At 39.7% G+C, this 19,016-nt stretch overlaps 2 protein-coding genes across 8 annotated transcripts in view; one reads left to right on the top strand and one right to left on the bottom strand.

Moving 5' to 3' along the window:
* otc (ornithine transcarbamylase) overlaps nt 1-19,016 on the bottom strand; it is a 64,121-nt gene that overhangs the window by 30,024 nt on the left and 15,081 nt on the right. The window contains exons 1-3 of one of the 2 annotated variants that reach the window (XM_069889402.1): nt 15,091-15,294; nt 11,304-11,442; nt 7,232-7,313 (exon numbers count right to left, since the gene is read on the bottom strand). In XM_069889402.1, coding sequence (XP_069745503.1) covers nt 7,232-7,313; nt 11,304-11,442; nt 15,091-15,164 — 295 coding nt within the window. In that variant the 5' untranslated portion in view covers nt 15,165-15,294. Of the gene's footprint in view, nt 1-7,231; nt 7,314-11,303; nt 11,443-15,090; nt 15,295-19,016 lie in introns of those variants that run through there. The other variant, XM_069889404.1, reaches the window with a different exon arrangement.
* LOC138738691 (X-linked retinitis pigmentosa GTPase regulator-like) overlaps nt 15,983-19,016 on the top strand; it is an 82,705-nt gene continuing 79,671 nt past the window's right edge. For 2 of the 6 annotated variants that reach the window (XM_069889398.1, XM_069889394.1), the window contains exon 1: nt 18,316-18,386. In XM_069889398.1, coding sequence (XP_069745499.1) covers nt 18,347-18,386 — 40 coding nt within the window. In that variant the 5' untranslated portion in view covers nt 18,316-18,346. Of the gene's footprint in view, nt 16,274-18,315; nt 18,387-19,016 lie in introns of those variants that run through there. The other 4 variants (XM_069889395.1, XM_069889399.1, XM_069889397.1 and 1 more) reach the window with 3 other exon arrangements.

Genomic DNA, 19,016 nt, shown 5'->3' on the forward strand with positions numbered 1-19,016 from the left:
CATTTCCACAATCGGAAAAATAAGAAAGCTTTTCATACTGTAGTGGTTCTTGAGATTTCTATACTTTTCATTTAGAAATTCACTAAAACTAGCTGGCCCAAAGCTACATTCTTTTTCTCTTGATTATGTGCCAACCACTTGCAGAGGCAGGAAGCCAAACGTCTCTTTTCCTGGGTCTCTCAGTTCAGGCATTGGCTTATTTAATAGTCAATCACGTCAAACAGGTAGCAACCTAAATGTTGAAACCATACCTGCGGTTTACACACAATATTGATCTGGAATGGGTTTATGAATCTTACTGTTTCAAACAGATGCAGTACAAACTGAAGACATGAATCTGCACAGAGGATTTGAGGACGACAATCACTGAAAATTTATGATATGTGAGGATAGCATCTGCACTTTTTGAGGAAGAACTCCCCGATCCAAATTTACAATCCTGCAGAGAATCTGTAGCCCCACAGGCCATGCCTCCTTTAATTTAAGTCATGCCTCCTAGTTCTTTAAGAGTTGTGAAAGTAGCTCAGATCATTGCACAACGCCCCCACCCCTAGTCTCCATCTACTCGGAAAAGAAAGCAGCATATTAAGACTCATCACATTCTTTTCACCTGCTCCCATTGAGAATATTCATGATCCATATACAAGGATGTTTTTTTCCTTGCCATTATCAGACTCCTGAATCAATCTCACCTAGTAAAATGATGTTTCCCTTGCTGGGTTCTGAGTGATCTAGCTCTGTAACTCGGTGCTCTACACTGTGTTTTTAACTGCTGTACAATATATGGGTTGATCAGCTGGACTGCTCATAAAACAAACTTTTTCTTTGTACCTGGGTACATGTGACAATACATTTGAAATGTGATAAGAACCTTTGTCTCTACCATCTTTCCACATAGCAGGATCCATCCTCTGGGATATTTTCAGGGTCTGCAGAGAATGCTCCTGGGATTAATTTAAAATTCTGAAAGCAATTGACACCATGTTCTGCTTTTAAGAATGAGCACATCAGAAGTCCTATAGTTGTTAACCACTGAAGCAACTTCCCTTCCTCATGATACCTTTTTGTTGGGTACACTAGACATCTTGAAATTGCAATGAATTCACTTTCCAATCTGAAGTTTCAGGGAATAAAATCCTGTACAAGTCCTGGAGTCCATTTAGAATGTTACCAATCACAACACATCTTCCAACAGTTTATTCAAAGCTATTCACACAAAATAAAGGCTGTTATACTTGTAATATACCATTCTGCTCGTACCAGCAATCTGATAGTCTTTTACTTAATGACAATATGCAAAAAACCTCCCTGTTTCTTTTGTCCTGTATAGCTTTTATCTTTAGATTAAGAGTAAAGTGTACTGTCTATCTTTTTGTTATGTCTGAAGAGTATGACTTCATATTTTAAACTGGTCCATTTGGTCATTGGTCTATTCAACGAATATCTTTGTTCTTTTGTACTTCTAGCTATATTATGTAATTATTAGGATTGGATAAGTTCACTTCAATTCTGCCATTGGTTGCTAATTAATAAAGTGGGTATATGCAGCTCAACACTAAGTGCTTGCCCATTAGTACTAGCTTCTGTCTCTTGCTACTCAGCCAATTTTCTAGCCAAGTCAATAGTATGCTTTCAATTCTACAAGTTTCAAACAAAATCAAAGAAAACTACTCTTTTTGGAATCGCGATGTCATTCATCCTCAATGTTCAGCAGTGGGTTTCATTAGTTTTGATCCATCTAGGAATAGAACCAGCAATTTCCTTCATGGATCAAGTTTCCAATGACAGGTGCAGTTTGCAGATCAGTTAAATAGATACAGTAATTGGCTTGATCATTTGAAATGAGTAACTTCCACCGCATGGAGACTGAAAAAGATGTCCTTCAGTTTGTATGTCAGAGAATCTTTATGGCATTATACTGACATATACTGGATATAGGAGCGTGGGTATGACAACAGCTCTGTACACGTTGATCTTTGTGTGTTTCTTCAGGTGATTGTTTTTCCAGAGCCGTTGTCATACCCACGCTCCTGTTCAGCTCTGAATCATGGTCCTCTACTGGCATCACCTACGGCTCCTAGAACGCTTCCATCAGCGCTGTCTCCGCTCCATCCTCAACATTCATTGGAATGACTTCATCACCAACATCGAAGTACTTGAGCTGGCAAAGTCCGCAAGCATCGAATCCCCGCTGCTGAAGACCCATCTGCACTGGGTGGGTCATGTCTCCAGAATGGAGGACCATCACCTTCCCAAGATCGTGTTCTATGGTAGGCTCTCCACTGGCCACCGAGACAGAGGTGCACAAAAGAAGAGGTACAAGGACTGCTTAAAGAAATCTCTTGGTGCCTGCCACATTGACCACCGCCAGTGGGCTGATATCGCCTCAAACCGTGCATCTTGGCGCCTCACAGTTCAGTGGGCTGCAACCTCCTTTGAAGAAGACCGCAGAGCCCACCTCACTGACAAAAGACAAAGGAGGAAAAAAACCCAACACCCAACCCCAACCAACCAATTTTCCCTTGCAACCGTGCCTGCCTGTCCCACATCGGACTTGTCAGTCACCAACGAGCCTGTTGCAGACGTGGACATACCCCTCCATAAATCTTCGTCCGCGAAGCCAAGCCAAAGAAGAAGAAAGACTGGATATAATTATCTAAGGTAGTCGAGTTCCCATTCGATTGCTCCCATGAAATAAAATGGAAAACCTGTGTTTCCTACAATGGCAGAATCTATCTCACTCTGATTGCACTCGATTGCAGCCTCCTATTCTGTACTCCCAAATTCTCTAAAGAAGTTTTTGTTTCCAATATTTTGTACAGTTTCTCCATCCATGCTCTAAGGCCTTGTTTTTGTGTCCCATCTCTATATACCTCAGCCACATATACTTCTGACTCTCTCTCTCCATTTTTTCTTACATTTTCTATCTCTTTAAAGCAATACCAGACAAGCACAATTTTGAGCATTCAAGTTCATTTCCGGGACCTAACTGCTCAACATTAAGCAGTTTAGCACAGGAGTGAGAGTGATTGCCATCTTTCAGAAATGCATTAAATTGGGCAAAATAGGTTCAGGTGTACATTCTTCATCATTTGTTGACATTTATCAGTTATATTTGTATCAACAGCAGAATAAAGTATCATGGTTTATTATTCTGGTGATATGTGAAACTTTGATGTGTATAAATTGCCTGTCACCTTGTCTACATAAAAATGGTCATCCTCCAAATATAAAAATTTGACAATGGTTTCAAACACTATATAAAGGAATTCAATTTTTTTGGTAGGCAGACTAGACACAAAAAATTTGCATGATAAACGAGATACATTTTAAAATATTTTTGTTTTAGTTCATCCAAAAGAAAAAAAAACATGCATGCACACACCTCTGCTTTTCCAAAGCTAGAGTAATGCAAGCATGCAGTTAAAAAGTCACCTCAGGAATCAAACTGAAACATTTGCCTTTTTACCTTGGCGTGCTCTTCATCCTTTCAAAGTTGACTCACAGCCTGATAAGTAAATGATTTAATTGTTTGCTCAGGCAGGATTCTGTTACCTTTGTGAAATAGACAAATAATGTTTCAAGGTTTCTATTAAATGGTTTGGAGCTGTATTTTAAAATGTTGTTAATCAGCAACTAGATAACCACAAATTAAAGAATGTCTTGAGCTGGTATTTATTTATTTTGTTCGGGGACTGCAGGTTAGTTGGTTATTTTAAAGGGTGCAAACCTATCAGATATTACAACGAAAGATCTGCAGACACCTATAATCTACTGAATCAATAACACAATTTAAAAAATCTGTATTAGCCAAGCAAAACTAAAATGTCAAAAAATCTGACAAAGGTACTTTAGTTGCTTTTCAAGGCAGCAGCCTAGAATACTTAGAGGATTCCAGTACAATAAACTTGATAAAAATAAACAGTAACCTGCTTTTATTTAGCCCAATGGTTATCAACCTTTTCCTTTCCACTCAAATACCACTAAGTATTCCCTATGCCATAGCTGCTCTGTGATTAGTAAGGGATTGCTTAAGGTGGTATGTGGGTGGAAAGAAAAAGGTTGAAAACCATTGTTTTAATCAGACCTAATTGACTTGTTATGTGCACGGTTTCGTAGCTCCAAAGGAAATGAGCCAATGACAATTTTTCTCAAGCAAAATATTTCAGTATCAATTGGGTCTAGAGCAGTGATTCTCAACCATCCATTCCCACCCACATACCACCTTAAGCAATCCCCGACTAATCTCAGAGCACCAATGGCATAGGGATTACTTAAAATGGTATGTGAATGGAAAGAAAAAATTTAGCCCCTGTAACATGGTAAAACATGCTAAGATGTTAACTAGACCATTATTAAACATAATTTTATGCCAGACTACATAATGCAATACCTCTTGCAAACATAATCCTAAGGAACATCTCTAGTGATGAAAATGTATCCAGACGTCAAGGCTGGTCATCTGAAGACACACAACTAGGTACAGAAATTAAAACTGAGACAATCAAAAGACCACAAATGAAAGAACAGATACAACTTGTAAAATTGGAGATTAGAAATAAGGAGGCAAAAGGTTATGAAGCAATTTGAAAATAAAGATGAGTTTGAAAATTAAATTTGTGCAGCTTAGCAAGAACAAGCATGGCATGTGAATGGAATTGGTCTGAATTGGAACACTTACACCAGCAATTTGGATGAATTGAGAAACCATTTCACCGTTCTGGAGCTAGACAGAGTATTCCATAGCATCAAAATGATATCCTTCCAGAATTTCTAAAATAACTTGCATCTGCTTAGTTTTGTCTGACTCGCTTCTTTACCAATGAAGAAAGAAAGCCAGACATCTAGTACATGTCTAAACTCATTTGCTTCCCAAAGGCTAATAAACAGCCAAACCAAGGGACCTTTTTTGGTTGCTCATTCCAATACTGCAATCTGCTTCAGAGCTTCAAAGCCGCCACCATTGTTCCCATGCTGAAGAAGTTGTCTGTCTCCTGCCTTAATGACTACCACCTTGTCGCACTCACGTCCATCATCATGAGTGCTTCAAGAGGCTAATCATAGTACACATCAAGCTGCAGTTCACATACAGATCCAATTGCTCTATGGATGATGCATTCGCCACCGCCCTCGATCTAGCCCTCACCCACCTGAAAAGTAAGGACTCGACTGTTCGATTGCTGTTTATTGACTTCAGATCGGCATTAAACACAATCATTCCTCAGTATCTGATAAGAAAGTTGAGCCTGGGTCTAAACACCACCCTTTGCAATTGGATTCTTGACATCCTGTTGGGGAGACCTCAAGCAGTCTGGATCAGTTACAGCACTTCCAAGACCATCACACTGAGGCTCCTCGGGCTGCGCATTTAGTGCACTACTGTTCACTCTGCTGACCCACAACTGTGTAGCTAAACACGGCTTGAACCACATCATCAAGTTTGCTGATGACACGACTGTGGTGGGCCACAGAAAGAGGTATTAGCGACTGCACCTCATCTCTGTAAGCTAACAAAGTGGTGCACATCCAACAATCTGTATGTTAATAAAACAAGAGATGGTTGTCAACCAGGATGGCCTGGGGGGACCACGCTTTGCTGGCCATTGACTGCTTGACTGTTGAGTTTGTCAAGAGTATCAAGTTCCTTGGTTTGCACTTGCTGGAGAATCTCCCCTGGACTCTTAACACCAGCTCCATAGCCAAGAAAGCCCAGAAACACTTCTACTTCCTGCAAAGGCTAAGGAAAGTTCATCTTCCACCCTCCATCCTCACTACATTCTACAGAGGATGTATTGAGAGCATCCTGTGCACCACCACCTCATTTGGAAGTTATACCACTTTGGACCACAAAGCCCTGCAGAGGATAGTGAAGTCAGTGGAAAAGACTATTGGGGACTCTCTTCCCACCATGAAGGACATCTACAACACTCGATGCAGGCAAAAGGCAATAAACATGGTGAAGGACTCCACACACCCCTCACAAAAACTGTTCTCCCTTCAGTCATTTGGTAGGGAGTACTTCAGGTCCTTGTGTCCAGATTGGGCAATAGTTTATTCCCCCAAGCCATCAGGCTCCTGAATTCCCAGAACATATGTGGATAATGTATCATGGACTTGTACTGTATGTGACTGATAATTTTAATATTTCAATGTGTTTAACTTCTATTCTAACTGATATTTATATAACTATGCTCGTGGTCCAGGAGAAACGCCATCTTGTCTTTACTGTGCAGAAATAAAGGTGACTTGATTGACTTGCCGGAAGAACTCTCTATGGGTCTAGCAACATCAGTGGGAGAAAAATAATTTTTGACATTTCGGGTCAGAATCCTTCACCAAAAATGAAGGATTTCGACTCAAAACATTGATAACTATTTTTCTCCCACTAATGTTGTCTAACAATAAATGATGTAATTGACCTAATATTGAGGCAGATATTTCAGAGTGCAGATTGATTCACTTGGAGAAAACAAAAAAATAGTCACTGCAGGATTCTGTTCCCATATTTATTTAATATTTATATAATTGACCTGCCAATAAATACATCATCCAGAAGATTTCTGCTCTGGGCCACAATGGTCGACTTTCCTTAAGTCAACCTGACATGGTAACATATCATTGATACTTAATCTTTACTCGATCGAAATCCTGGAACTTTCCAATGTGAGGGTACTTTCACAATGGCTCCCCACTATCTAATCAATAGGGATTAGCATTAATTTATGATCTGACAAAACCCACATCGCATTCATGCCCCTGAACAATGGTTAACTAAATGCTAGAAGAGCCAATTCTGAGTGTCCGGCATAGTGGTCTGTTCGGTTCTGAGTTTTAATCACTAGTCCATATTGAGTTTGTGGTAACTATTTACCTTGAGATATACTCAGATATTCAGGTACGGAAAGGGTTAAAATAAAAACCAGAATATTTCTTGTTTAATTTCACATGAAAATGTGCTCGTGTCTGCAGTGTGGCTTTTACAGATATGTTAATCATCAGTATTCACAAATGTCTACTCAGTCTTAATCTTCCATTTTACTTGCATTCAAAGTTATTGATTGGAAATAATTTTTCTACTTTTTTGCTGATGGTTCTTAATTAAAGGTCTTCGATCACATTTTTATTAATGTTAAAAAAATCTATTCTGTGATTAGATATCATCTAGAATATGCATATAGTCATTTTGGACAAAGTCAAAGGCAGCTTTTGTTTGTGAAGAGAAATCAGTTACCTGTTTCAGTAGATATTCTCGTCCTGGTGCTTCTCTTTTCAAATATCATAGCAATCGATTTTCCTTGAAGCAAAGGGAGGATCTTTCACAAGGATGGGAAGCAAAAGCAAATAAAATTGCAAGTTTTACTGGATGAAATCTCAATGCAAGTAGCAGCAGAAAATATTGACAATATATTTACTGGAAGAAAAAGTGAACAGCAAGAAACAAATTCCAACTCAACCGTGTTTCTAAGAGTTTATCTTTTGCACTGTCTGCACAACATTCAATGAGAGCATATATTGGCAATGCACAAAATTAACAATATCCAAGTATAGTTAACTTTAAATTCAATTTCTGCTGATTTTTGGATTTGGCCTCTGTAATGAATTATACTGGAGTAACCAAAACAATTTATGACACAGCTTCTCATAGACCTTTAGGTATTGTGTACTTGGTACCTCCATCAGATCACAATTCAAGTTGATGAACTTCCTTTCTATATTTTTTTTTTAATTTTTTTTTAAAACAAGATTAAGATGATGGAAAAATGAATATTGCTCTTCTAAATGGAGATTTAAAAAAAAATTTTTCCATAAATATACAAAGAAAAACTCTCAGACATTTTCTTTACAGTCTAAATCCATACACCATCAGGGCTCGCTTTTATGTGATCAAAAATTCTATATGGGGAAGTCAGTTGCATTTATACTATCGCAACATTTATTATTATCCTTTTTATTATTTTATTTATAATTACAATTTTGCCCCTATATGATCCAAATAAGCCACCATATCTTAATAAATGTCATATTTGTTCTTTAAGTTCTATGTAATTTTTTCCATAGGTATGCAACTATTCAGCTCAGCAGTCCATTGTGCTCTACGTAGACGGGATGCGGATTTCCAAGTAATAGCCACTGCTAAGACTATTTTAACAAATAATTTAATTTATTGCTTATTTTATTATAGGTGCCCAAAAGATAAAGCTCCAGGTCATCCATGAAGGCCACCCCGTTATCCTTGTTAATATTTCTGAAATATCCTGCCAGAAAGGTCTCACCTTCACATACGACCACCTAGTATGTTGTGGTGAATCTCTGCTCAGCCTCCTGTCTCCCCTCTGGTGAGCCTTGCTGTACTAACATTGGCTGTGCATCATCTCTACCATTAAAGACACTCCCCTTGGGTATAACTGTGTCTGCACCCATTGTCTTTCATTATTGTACCATAAGTTTCTGCTAATAAAAGCCATGAATATTGTTTGACCGCATCGTCTTTGTCTACTTCATCAACTGGCACTACACATGTACAAACGTTCCTATTTCTATTCCACATCTAAAACACATTTTTGATATTTCAAATTTTAATTTATACAACCTGTTACGAGCTCAAAGGACTCCAAAACCCAGAAGCAATAGAAATTCACCAAGGCAAATGGTTACTTAAACAAAATTTGCTTTTAATTTTCTTTAAACATAATAACAAGATCAAACTTTAACTTATTACTATTAACTTAACCCCCTTCTAATTCTAAGCACACGTGTATGGAATGTGTATATGTTCAAGAAAGTTCTTTGTTTCACAGTCCAATCATTCACTTCTCCAATTTCACCGGTCTCAGGCAATTCTTCTACTGTGCACAGACTTAAACATTTATGAATCTTCACCAGGCTCTGGTGTTTAAGATTAAATAATTACTGCTCAGGAAGGTTCTTGTTGGTTTCAGAGAGATATATCTTGCTCTTTGGACAGACACAAACTGATTTCCTCCAATCAGTCACTTCAGTGTCTTGCAGATGAAACTTGCTCCATCATGGTTTTTCTAAATGATAACCTCTTCTTCTAGGACATCACAGAGCTCCTCTTGTTTCCCTTATTTCAGGAGAAACACTCTAGCCAGCTATTTCCTCTTGTAAGGACAAAAAAGTTTTGACAGGCTGAACTCAGAACTCACAACCCATCTTCAAAATGAGGTTTTTCAACAAGCCTTCCAGCTTGCCATTTTGCAGTGGCACAACACACACACACACACACACACACACACACACACACACACACACAGAAGAATCTGGTTTGTTTCTCTAGACCAGTGGTTCTCAACCTTTTTCTTTCTACTCACATACCACCTTAAGCAATTTTTTACTAATCACAGAGCACCTATGACATAGGAATTACTTAAAAATGGTATGTGAGTGGAAACAAAAAGGATGAGAACCACTGCTCTAGACCATCCAGTTCTGTAGCATATTCTCTCAAGATTTTTTTGTATGAGAAATCATTTGTACTCTTCGATAAGCTTTAAGCATATCCCATATTAAAAAGCTGTTATCAGTAGAAGAAAGGTTAGTTTCACTGAAGTTCTATCTGTCTCTTAATAAATTCACAAAAGTCCTTCCTTTTCAATAGTGTGGCATTGAGGTGCCATCTTTACACATTGTTTTTCCATTATTGCAATAGTTAAAGTTAATGGTAAATGATCTGATAAAAGTCTCACCAAATATTCCATTTTCATCACTCTACTTTTTAAACTGGGCAGACATTAAAAACGAATCAATCTTTGTATGGGAATTATGTACCCTTGAGTAGAATAAATAGTCTCTTTCTATGTGATTAAACTGCCTCCATAAAGCAATCAAATTTAAATCCTTCATAGATGATAACATTGTTTTTGCAGTTTTTGCCCTTGTTACTGTTCTGGCTGATTTATCCAGTATTGGATCTAAAAAGAAATTAAAATCTCCTCCAACCAATATATTTTGTCTTCCCTCTGCTGTTTTTAAAAATATCTTTCATAAAGGGTTCATCATCATAATTTGATGTACCTTTTCCCCACTAATCACACCTGAGTCTCAGGAGGGCTACCCAGTGCTGCAGCTTAAAAGCACCTAGTTTTTCACAGTCTTCCTCCTTGGCAACCTTAGCCTTTTCATAAACCTCGCAGGAAGTCTTCCACCCCGCTCTTAGTCTTGAAAAATTATTGATTACCTTCTGCTACTTCGACCCTCAGAGTCGTCGGGTATATCATCTTTTCTACCTTTTACATCATCAAACTCCTTCCTTGGCTTAATCAAAGTAGGACTAAAATCTTGGAAAAATAGCACTTTTTCACGGTCAATCTCGGGTGGGCCTTTATTTTGCTTAGAGTATTCATATGCTGCTCCCAGAATTGTCTCCCTTTCCTGGTAACTCAAAAGTCTTACCAGGACTGGTCGTGGTTGCTGATCACTGGCTCTCTTAGGTCTGAGGGTTCGGTGAGCCCTTTCAATTTTCAGTGTGCAATTTTTCTCTGAATTTGTCTTCTCCCAGCACTCATGGGATCCATGATTCGAAGTTCACCAGATCTCTTCTCTCAATTCCTTCTTTCAGTGTCCAATAATGTGGACATTATTTCGTCTGCTAAAATTCTCCATGTGGTCGATCTTGTCCAGGAGACCTTGTCTGTCCGACTCCCATTGCTTTGCATTTTTCTCAAAGTTTTTAGCTTATCTTGTGTTTTTACCAAGTCGATTTCTGCTTGGGTCATTCTTTCCATTAACTCTTCAACAATTTCATTAATTTCAGTCATCCTTTCAGACATGTCTCTCATTACATTTTCAAACGTCAACAAATCAGTTACTCAAGTTTTACATTATTACAAGTATTACATTAATACTTAGTTCTTTTCCTGACTCCCTTAGCTCTGCTGGGGTCCACCGGTCCTGAGGCCACTATGGCACCGCTCCCTTTTGAGCTTTCATTCGACGTTCTTGGCTGAATAGAAATTTCTTCATTTTTTTTGTTCTCGGCTACCTTGGTTTCTTAGTACTTATTTTGTCCATTTTTTTTAATGAAAAATTCTTAATTTTTAAATTTTAACTGTCTTTTTGATACTCTTCATGAGAGCTTGATCAAAACATGCCTGTCTAAGTCCTTCGCATGGCCACGCCTCCCTTCTAAATGGAGATTGATCAATCTTGAAAGTTTTTCTACAAAACCTGAAATGAGTGCATGAACAACATGAAAAGAAGTGGAAAGGTTCAGAAGAGACATTAATAAGTAAATTCATTATCTGTTATGGCGGTATAAGTGATGTCATTAATCTGCCATTTACCTCTCCCTTCTGTTTAATTCTCATTTTCAGATCAGCTGCCGTCCATAAGAATTGTTTGATTTCTTCTCCATTAAAATCCTTAAGAGACAGTAGATGACGCCCTTTCAGAACAGCAGCACCTTGTACAACCTGCCCACATCTGCAATCAGAATTTTATGTTACTCATAAATTACACTGGATAACAATTTTTTCCAAACATTTTGCTCCCTGAAAAAAAAATTGGGAATTATGATAGACAACTTCAAGCTGAAAACAAAGGTGATTTCACATTTGCTGTAAATTATGTAGTAAGTTGAAGAAATATTTTATTTTATTGAATTTAGCATGCTTAGTCGCACAATGACAGTGAGCCAAGCTCTGAGGTTGACTGCACATGTTGCATAACAAATGTGAGGAGCCCAGAGTTTGTCTTGGTCACCAATTTTACAACCAAAATAGAGCTCATAGGCATGCTGCATCTTTGAGCCTTAAGCGTACACTTGCCACAAATATAACAATGTATTGCAGCTGTTGTGACATTTACAAGACATTTCTGCTGTATTGAATCTTCCTGAAGACAATAAATGCCATTGTTAAGTACACTCACTATGCTATTTCTGAAGAACATGTGCATCAATATGTGTTCAGTGTAGACAGCATCTGTATATGTGAGCTGCATTCATCGCCTGTCTGCATCTATCCTGGCCAAGCATGCCCAGGCCCAAGACAACATTTGCAGCACCTTCAATGAGTGCGTAGCCAAGCATGCTTGAACTGACCAAAACTGCTTGCTTTGTGGGCAATGTAGACTTAAAATATGACAGGAAATAGGTTACATCTTAAAAAAGTTAAGCGACAGGAAAAGTTTAAGATGATTTTTGTGATCAGCAGCCCAAATCTATAAAATACACTCAAAGTGTTCAGGAAGCAAAATCTTCATTATTCATTGTTATCAAAGGTTTGCCTATATTTATTGAATCAAAATAGTGGGATATAGTTCCTGAAAAGTAATAAAAAACAGACCAGATTTATTATTGAAATGGAAAATATTGTCAACTGATAGATGGCCATATACAATAGTAGAGAATTCATTTATTATTATTTTGCTACCTTGTGAATCTAATTGACTTGTCTACTTCCAGTGCATTTTACCTGAAATTCCATCTTTCTCACCTCTTTGTTGCGTTCCCATGTATAACTAAAGTTACAAGACAGAAACAAAATTAATCCATTGGACCTAGGATGGCACGAACTCAAAAGCTTTTCAACTACCCTGCACAGTTATTATCTTCCCAATAATGAATAAGCTATCATTCTTTGCGGTCATTGTGCTGAGAGAGGGACAGCCATGATTGCTGATCTTAATGCGATTCCTTTGTCTCCCACAGGCTATACTGTTCTGCAGTGTCCTTCCCCAGAAATGAAGGAAGTCAGCTGAATTAGAGATTTCAAGGTGTTCACAACCTACTTTGTTGTTTTATAAAATGCAATTGTTGTGATTTGTTGCATGTCTAGGTGAGATTTTAACGCAATACTAAGCAAATGCTGAACAAACTCTCTCCCCCAAAAAATTATTTGACATGTGACTGTATTTCCTCATTTAACTATTTTGAGATATTAGATAATAAAAGAATAGTCTTTTTAAAAATAATTTGCATTGTAAAGCTTTGGCCTTAAATCCTATTTGTATGCGCTAATATTTATTTAGTGAATTCTTCAGATTAATCTGTTGTTTAACTGATGACATCAAACTAATGGCTAAAATCTTTTTGAACAATTAATGTTGAAAAAAGTGAAATCCCTGCCACAAAGATTGCTGGATCTTTTTGGGCTACTTTTTTTTTCTGAAAATAGCAGCAACTGTTCTTGCTTTGTTGCAGATCTCAAATCAGGCTTTGGTTTACTTGACTGTTAATGACAAACTTAGTTTACATAATATAGATAAGTCTAACATTCAATGGCATTATCATCAATGAACCCCTCATCACTAATATTTCAGTGAAGTCACCATCAACCAAACCAGCCACGGTAAGCGTAGTGGTTAGTGTAACGCTGTTGCAGTGCCATCGACGGGTCAAATCACGCACTGTCTGTCAGGAGTTTGAACATTCTCTCCATGTCTGCATGGGTTTCCTACAGGTGGTCTGGTTTCCTCCCACTGTTAAATCCTGTTGGTCAATTGCGTGTGATTGGACAGCTCGAGCTTGTAGGCCAAAAGGGCTTGTTACCATATTGTATGTCTAAAATAATAAATAAACAAACAAACATAAACACTTTGATTACAAGAGCAGGTAAGAGACTGGGTGCCCTGAAGGGTCTGACTCATTTTACATACGAAAGATTTTCTACCATCTGCCAAGTCAGAACTCAGTTCTATCAACTTGCAAGAAACTCAGAATCTTCCAGGATAAAGCAGTCTGTTTCAACATTTGTACTAGTACAGAAGTATCATCCATAAGAGATATGTAAATGACTTGGATGGGAGAAATAAGATCAGTACATTTCCAGAAGGCACAAAGATTGGTGGTATTGTTGATTATGTGGAAGGTGATCTTTGGCTGCAGAGCATTTTAATGTTTTGATGAAAGAGTACAATCCAGACAAATATGAGGTGATGCATTTTGGGAGAACTAATGAGGCTACAACATGCATCCTGAATAGTAGTGACTTCGTGAGTGTTAAGAAACATGGGTATAAAGACCATTGGCTTTCATTAGTTATGGCAGTGAATCCAGGAGATTATATTCCAACTTTCTGAACCTTTGGTCAGACCTCAGGTGGAATGTTGCAAGCAATTCTTGTGGCTAAGGTATAGGAAGGAAGTGATTGCTCTGGAGCAGGTGCAGAGGAGAGAAATTAGAATTTTGCAATGATGGAGCATGGACTGGAAAAACTAGGGCTCCTCCCTCCAGGGAGGAAAATTAGAGGGGACCTGATTGAGGTAATAATGGCCTTAAAAGGGGAAAGATTTCCTATTGCTTCCTCATTCAGCAGATAAAATGAGGACACGTTTAGGGTAAGAGACTCAAAGAGAGTGACAAGTGACAAAGAGTGAGCAAACCTGCATGACTGACAGCACTTAAGAATGTCCAGCTAAACACTTGAATTGCTTCAAGTGCTGGGAGATGGGATTGATATACAAGGTATTCACAAGTCAGCATGGATGAATTGGGTCAAATGGGGTTAGTAGGTTAATTGGTCCCATGTGTTACCATGCTGTGCCTTTAAATTAAAATATACTGTTTCAGAAATTAGGAGAACCAATTGGTGATCAGGCCCACCATTCAATAGGATTCTGGCTGGACACACTCTTCTGTGCTATTTTTCCATACCCCTTATTAGTTGAGCTATCAAAAGTCATCCACCTCCACTTTAAATACTGAAGAAAAAGGGTGAAACGGACCACCAAAGTCTTCTTGCCCGCAGCCCAGAATCAACTTCAATCTGGAGAAATGTTAGAATGATCACTGGTGATTTTTGACAGAAGCTGGCTGCACCGTAACATTTTCATAAGGTTATTTACAGTATTTTGCAAGCAAGTAAGATTTTTCAAATGATTGCCCCTCCCCCCAGACAAGGAGAATGACTGGCCACGGACACGTTGCTCGCTTGTCGTCTCCGTAGGAGGGGCGAAACCGTGAACCACAGAACTCGTCTCGAAGCCGCAATCTCAAAATAGGCTCAATACAAGTCTATTTATAACAACCTCTAAATTAGGGATTGGAGTGGAAGGGGCGAGTCGAGCCTCGCTCCCACCCATCCCCCAAGCGTGTTACTCGTCCCGGCCATCAAGAGTTCGCCAACTCACCGAAACGAGCGCACAGAGCGCTTGTGGCTCAGCTGCACCGAGCGCCCGAGGAGGTGCTTGAAAGCGAACATCATGCTTGCTTTAGGACTGCACTACGGTACTCGGACTTCTGCCCGGTGCACGACTTATGAACCAACTTTCCGAGCGAAGAGCTGCAGCGCCACTGACCCATTCACTCTGATGCAATCAACACAGCCGACTAGCGAATCAACAGCTCCATTGGCGTTGACATTTACCTGGCTCGGCTGGGAGGAGCCCTGGGGTATTGGGGGAGGGGGGGGGGGGGAATACTCATAAGGCCCAAATAAAGTTTGTGCATTGAATAACCATTCTTGATTTTGATGTCAACTGCTTTTTCAGCATTTCCAGTATTTTGCATTTATTTCATTCCGATTAATAATGAAACCTTATTTTGATTTGGAACAATATGCGTGAATATTGATTCACTTAAATTTTTTCATTGCTGCATTTTTATCAGCAATAGATCTACATCAAACCCCCTTTAAAGCACCACTCCTTCAATGACAATGAGTTTATTGTCATACACATTGTACAATTCTTACTTGCTGCAGCCAAACGGGCACTTATATAGAAAAACTACTAAAACAATTTAATTAAAAGAGACGAGACAATCAATACGTAAGGTAGACAACAGAGGTGGTAATCCTAGTGCAAATAGTGATTTACTATGGTACAGACAATCCATGATCACTGTTCCAAGGGGAGAGTCAAGAGTCCAATAGCAAGTAGTGAGAAGAGGTTGTGACCAGGGCAATGGGGGGGGGGGGGATGAATGGATGGGGGGGGGTCGGTCCTTTATGACGTTGGCTGCCCTCTTGAGGTATTATTCAAGTTCAAATTTATTGTACATACATGACATCACTTTTTTCCTATGAGCCAGGCAGAATTTCTACTTTTCAGTAATGTAAACTTACTCAAGAATAAAGATGTTAGCAGAAGAGAGAAATGCAAGGAAAGAGAAATGTGAACACACTGACTAAAAATACAAAAAGAAAATTCAGTAACAAATAATATGCAAAGTAAGAGCCCTGAAATGAGTCTGTGATTGAGTCTGATGGTGGGAATGGTACAATTCTTGTGGTACCTTTTCCTCTTTCCTTGTGGCAGCATCGAGAACAGAGCATATCCTGGTTGGCATGGATCCTTGATGATTTTCTCACAGGTAGGGATTCTTCTGCCAGTGATGTACTGGGTTGTGTCCACTTCCTTGTGCAGGGCTTTCCACTCAGAGGTAATGGTGCCCCCCCACCACATCATGAAGCAGACTTTTACTTGCAAATTTCTCTCCATCACATACCACCCTGCCTTAAAGTTAATTCCTAATATCTGTGCCAGCTTTTTGTGTATGTGGAGGATCAGTGTCGATCCTCAATCCACGTTCTGGGGATTAGCAGTTTACTCTCCTTGTAGGTTGAAGAATGAAGGACCCAAAACTTCTCTTTAGCCAATTCCCTTTATTTGATACACAGGCCTGTGGGCAGTCCATCATCTCCTTAGAGGATCAAGGATCTCCCTGAACATACATATGATTTAAATTCTCCAACTCTATCTGATATTAAACCAATCTCAAAACAGTCACCTCCTCGGGAGCATTATCCCATCAGCATTAAGCTTTGCAATGTCCATTTACATGATACACTATATTGTGGACCAATCACACAGATGTGTCTCCCTCTTCTAAGGTATTTTTAGTTTTGATTCCCCCAATTCCTCTAAATCACATGATTCCAGAGAGAAACAGGACTGTTGGTAGTTATCAGCCAGGATGTTGTTGTTACCAGGCAAAATCCATTCCAAAGCTTCTCGCTGTCCTTGGTCAAGGCTAATGGAAGTTCAGATTGCTGTCATTGCCAGGCAACACACATCCTAGTTATTTGCAACTGTTCCAGCATAAGCATGAACCAGGTTGTATTTATGCTTTAATATTTGGTTAATTAATTAATTAATCATCTTCCACAAGGAAACCCCAAGCCCGAGTGCAGTTTTCTGCAATTTTTCTTCATAAAATTAACTCTGCTATTCTTCCTTCCAGTGACTTTGTCCCATATAATTTTCCAACATTTTCCCCATTCACCAAAAATATCAATACTTTTCTGCAAACTGTTTGCACCCTCTCTGCAATTTGGTTTCCCAACTATTTTTTCATCCATTAGATGGAAATTCAGAAATCAGGAAAAAAGGACAGATGACTATGGATCATGTAAAAATGAGGGCAGGGTGGAAATTTGAAACAAACGTCCACAATGATGCAAAATAAAATGGAGCATCCATTGTAGGTACCAGAAAAACAGAGGTGAGAAAGGGGCTAGTGTGATTGAAAGAAAAAGTGTTCAGTTTATCCCACAGAGTCAAATCACCTGTGATTTGGAGAACCCGATAGACTTTAATAAAAAGTTGTTCAATGGAAGAATGCGTACACCCAGGTGAAGGAAGATTAGATCTCTGTGCAAGAAAGAAATTAAAATACCAGAATGATAGGGACTACCAGGAACAAGAGGCTTTAATATACAGAAGAACCTTGCTGGCCCAGATCCAGGTATAGTGGGAAGGGAGAGGTGACTCAACCTTGATGCCCAGGACCACGGGGGAGGAGTCAGAGGGTATGAATCATCAGTATATAGGCCAGCTCCCTATATATAGTAGTCAACAATAACTATGTACAATGGAGGAAACACATCACCACATCCTGATGTCTGGAAGAGGATGAAAAATACCATAGTGTTGGAAGCTATGAAAGTGGAGAAAGGGATCACATGGAAGTGACTGGTTAAGGGGATGAAACAAAATCAATCAAATCTCACCCAGTTTCCTTTCTCTCTCTGGAATTGCATTTGATCTGAGCAGGTCAATACCTTTCCCAGATGTTGGTCATCAAATGGTGTTCTATGGCCCTTGTGAATGGTACAACACGGAACAGTGTAACACAAGAACAGGCCTTTCAGCTCACCTGTCTACGCGGAATACGCTTTCAAAATTAAGCAACCGAGAACTGTCCACCGCCGTCAAGATAAAACTAATGCTACAAAGCTTCTGCCTGCTGTTCCCTCAAAATAGACGCAGGGTGGCAAGATTCTGCCACCCGCCAGTGATGTCGCCAGACGGCGCTGGCGGTCAGAGCTGCAGTTCATCGGGACCACCGCGGGATGGCGCCGTGCGGGGCAATTTTTTTTTGCTTGGTTGCCAATGGCAGGCGGATTTGTTTACTTCCGGGTCGTCATCCGGTGGCGGCGAGGAGATGGCGGCGGAGTCCGCGTTGGAAGGCGAGGACATTCCGCGTGAGTGAGAATGATCGTGGTGACAGGGAGAGCGGGCCCAGCATTCCCTCCTCCCCCGCCCAGGCAGTCCGAAAGCTGAGACGGAGGGACCACCGCTGTTGACCCCGGGACGCCCGCTGGGTGAACAGAGAGCGGGGGCGGGGTCCACACCGGCTGGGGCTCCCCGAGGGGTTTCCGTCCGTCGGGAGGAGACCATCGGGCCTTTGAGCCTTGGCGGAGCTGTCAAAGCCCGGCCTCTTGGCCCACCCTTTAGTTTTGATGATGGTTCATTTACCGAAAGGTTGTTTCCAGAATTTGCTATTTAATTTCTCCCCTTCGATTATTTGTCCAAATTGATTTTGAATCAAGGCTGTTTGCCATGAGTAGTCCTTGCTGCTTCAATGCTCAAACTACATGCTGGTCCCATTGCAGACCCATGCCCCATTCCCTTGTAAGTTCTTCCAAAACTTTGTTGAAACGGTATCTATTTGCCCATCAGTCAGTCCATATTGTCAGAAACACAAATTCTCACAAATGAGTCTCTTTAAGATCGGTGACACAACAAGCTTTATTCACAAGTCTGCAGAGTTGGACTCAACCGGCTTCTCGCCAAGTCAAGCCCCGATACATACAGTGCATTGTTTTTTATAC

The sequence above is a fragment of the Narcine bancroftii genome, chromosome 7, assembly GCF_036971445.1.
Source record: "Narcine bancroftii isolate sNarBan1 chromosome 7, sNarBan1.hap1, whole genome shotgun sequence".
NCBI classification, from domain to species: Eukaryota; Metazoa; Chordata; class Chondrichthyes; order Torpediniformes; family Narcinidae; genus Narcine; species Narcine bancroftii.